This window comes from Colletotrichum truncatum (genome assembly GCF_014235925.2).
Source record: "Colletotrichum truncatum strain CMES1059 chromosome Unknown Contig_0018, whole genome shotgun sequence".
NCBI lineage: Eukaryota > Fungi > Ascomycota > Sordariomycetes > Glomerellales > Glomerellaceae > Colletotrichum > Colletotrichum truncatum.
In genome coordinates this window covers 115977-119630 of record NW_027222415.1, presented here as the reverse complement: position 1 = coordinate 119630, position 3654 = coordinate 115977, and the positions used below count along the sequence as shown (strand labels likewise).

Sequence of the window (3654 nt, the reverse complement as noted above, 5' to 3'; positions counted from 1 at the left end):
GTTGCCCCCGGCTGTCTCAACCTCACTTCCAATGTGTCCACACACGCTCTGGTATTCTGCATTTGTTATAGTAATTGTTTTATCTCGAGAGACCCGACTGAGGCTTGACTAGAGATACGATTAAGGTTAGCAAGCGCATGGCTGTTCAAGAAGATCGCACACTCATTGTATAGATACAGGGTTTCTTCTCATAGGTAGGCATTAATTCAGCATACTCATCGAGACACAAACAATGACTATCGCCTGTCTAGCTGTTGCTCGATATTTATGAGTCCAGAGACTTGCACGGCTTCTGTGGACTCTGGGTAGATCCATAACTGCCACCAACTCTCGAACTACTTCCTCATCACATTAGCCAAACAGGATACTAGTTTGTTCCACAAGTTTTAAAACACCAACATTGTCATAACTCATCATGACATCTCGACGTTCTTCAATTCGCCTTCAGGACAATGGGAATTTGATTCTGCAGGCGTTTAATGCTTTGATCAGTTTTGTTACGTTGAATGAACAAGATCTTTGGTTTTCAACAATAAAACGAGGATTGATAACAGTGAGGGTAACTCTATGCGCACAGAGTATGGTTAAACAATTCAAAGTATCGCCCATAATGTCCCCACAAGCAGCCTGGGACTCCTTCCTCACGTTAAACAAGGAACCAAGAGCCCAAGACGATTAAATGGGCCGTCTTTGACACCAGAGATTAGGACACCTAAGCGGAGGATCTATACGCTGACAAAAGCCACGGTCAGTGATTTATGACTACAGTTCTCCCCACCTTGTGACTAAAAGCATTAGGATAACGCCTTGTACTGCGGTCATCCAAGAGGCGATTCCAAAACCGCCCTGAACATCATCCCTTGCGATAGTCCAAGACACCCCTAGCACTCCGCTGAGTACCAAGATCAAAAGCGCCACCCAAAGGACGTTTTGTCTATTGATCCCTTCAATAATGTGCACTCCCCATCCCACTACAATATCCTCATTGAAATCATGCTCAATAGAATGCAAGATGCGATTGTTTATCTTATGTGGCATTCGACGGCCCCAACGCAGCTTGGGATGAGCCGTCTGGTCAGGGTCATTGTGGAGCAAGTGATGTATGAAAACATTATCAGGGACTGGTGGCGGGGTGCAAACACGACATGCATATCCCTTTTCGATCATCTCGTCCAGTGTTGGGAGTGCCATTGGTTGCTTGAGAATGCCAACCCGATACCTTTCTTCGAGTGAAAACTGTTCGTTCGCATTAGTAACCTAAGTACAGTAACAGGAGCAGTGATCTGGGCGACATACATGCACGAAATGTACTTTCTTGGGCTTCAGAAGAAAGTTATTGGTCCGAAAACTGCGGACTTTGTAGTAGCTCTCTCTTATCTTCTTAAAAAGTTGCGAGTCGCTGTTGATGCCTGTGACATCGATTTCTTCAAGTTGTCGTGTAAATTCGCCAGTGTTAACGCACAACTCAAAGTAGCGCTTTTCAGTCAAGGCTGACCGTATGTCGAAATTATTGTTTGGGGTGGATATTCCTGTGTTGCGTTGCTGTACAGGCTGATTTGTCCTTCCTTCCTCCAGACAGATTGGGGAACTTTGGATATCGTGAGAAGAACTTGGGTTCGTGATTTGCCTATTCGTTGCGGAGACTGGTTGTGTTTCCACAATGTCTCCTTGTGTCCTGACAAGAGCATTTGAACATGCATTACTGAAGTCTTTTTGCATGCCGAGAACCTGTTGTATTTGAAGCAACGCATCTTCATCAGGGATGTCAAAGTCGCCATACAATGCTTCTCCACAGTCCTATTTGATGTCAGCATCAGGTCGAAATGATTGATTGCAGTAATTGCCGAGATAACGCACGCAAACCCATTCAAGCCTTCGACGCCCGTTTTGAAGTTTGGGGCGGAGCAGTCGAGAAACGAATTGCCGAATGCATATCGATACCGAGATTGTTGGAGCGTCATCCAGAATTGGACCTCTTTCTTGTGCGTCCATTGTCTTAGTAGCTGGATGAGTAAAATGGCGGTATCGCGTCCGGAATTTTGAGAACGACTCGGACTGGAGAGTGACGGTCCCCAGATGCTCATACGCTGCCTGAGTATTTTCCATTTCTATGTCAGACGACTCGGACTGGGAAGAGCTAGAGCTGAGTTGACCAAAAGCTGCGCCGGTAGTATCGCCTTCATAAGGGTTGGGATTCTCTAAGTTGTTCTCTCTAACTGAATTAGCACACACTTTCCAGGAGTTATCGATGACATCTCAACTGTACTTACGTCGTTGAGCGTAACCACTCAGCTGTCTTAAGCTTGAGATCTGGAGCTTTTTGGTCCAATGCCAAGTTATTCTCTCCGAATACTTCTTGAACATCACTGATTCGCCTCTCGGCCTCAACCCTAGTAGGCGGAACTTGATGTAGAATGTCTGTTGCATACGCCGCAGCTGTCATCGCAGCAAAGCCTTGCCATTGTTTATTCTTGTGGGAGTCGGAATAATCGCAAATTCCACGGATTACTAGGCATGGGAAGTGGTTCATTAGACCGGCGGCCTCCATTTCGAAGCAAAGAACGCCCTTCTCTGCTGCTAGCTTATCCCTAATAATAGCATTTTTCATTAATTGGTTTGAGCTGGCAATCAACCCATAGTGGATAGCGGGGTTACCATCATCATCGTCTCGTTCGTGACGATATACAAGGTCGGCTAGGTCTTTACTGCATACGCTGTCGCATCCGTCTGACGAGGTCGGACGCAGAACATTTGATCGGTAGAGCCTGTCGCTATCTAAAGGAGGTCGTGCATACTTTTTCCGCAGCCGAGGCCACTTTGCCAATGCCGTTTCAATTTTAGTATTAAGCTGATATCCTTTCATTTCGTATTGGCTTTTGAGTGCGTTAACAGCTGTCCGTAGCGCTGTTGGTGGTTGGTCCAAGAAATCCATGTGTTCAAAAGAGACTTCTCGGTTCTGGTTAACCTTGCCAAAGTCGTACTGGAAGACGCCGCCTTTTCCTCCTTTGCAACTACTAACCACAATATCGCCAAGCCGCACATCATGCTTTGAGCTAGGTGCGCCGCCGCCGATGCCGACCATGAGCCCAATACGCACGTTGGGAAAGCTGTGCAGCATGCCTCGAGCGACTACCGCAGCGGAAGTGGTACCATACTCCCCGTCAGGCAGGACAGCAATCACGACATTATGATTACCGATCCTGCCCAGTGCATAGCTGTTGTTGTCGTGTCGTGCGACAGGAGGAGGAGAGTCTTCGTGCCGCTCGTCTAGAAAGGCCTTCGCTGCATTAAACTCAATAGGGAGGGCGCATATCCAACCAACCGTGTACTTTGAAGCGTCTGACATGACTTGGTATCTAATCTCTTATGAAAGACAAAGCAGTAACTTTCACTGAGACGTACGTGCATAGGTTGGAGAGTTCCTAATGTAAGAGCGAACGAGGAAGTATGAAGGTTGCAGAAGAACGGAGCAGATTAGTGATTGTAAAGCCAGGGTTGGATGCCATTCTGTTCACAGCCAACATAAAATCAGGCTCTCGCTGCCTCAAATAGCCATGGACGCCTTCATGCAGCTGGCTGCAGCAGATGGAGAAGGCTGAGCGCTCCGTAGATTTGATTCGTTATCTTTGTTGGCTGCCTCTCAGCCACAGGTCT

General features: G+C 47.0%; 1 protein-coding gene across 1 annotated transcript; it reads right to left on the bottom strand.

Moving 5' to 3' along the window:
* Positions 1-2266: 2266 nt before the first annotated feature.
* Positions 2267-3346, bottom strand: CTRU02_215696 (uncharacterized protein; the record flags this gene model as incomplete). Its single annotated transcript, XM_036733362.1, has 1 exon — positions 2267-3346. The coding sequence occupies one exon, from the start codon at positions 3344-3346 to the stop codon at positions 2267-2269; it is 1080 nt and encodes a 359-aa protein (XP_036574932.1).
* Positions 3347-3654: the final 308 nt, after the last annotated feature.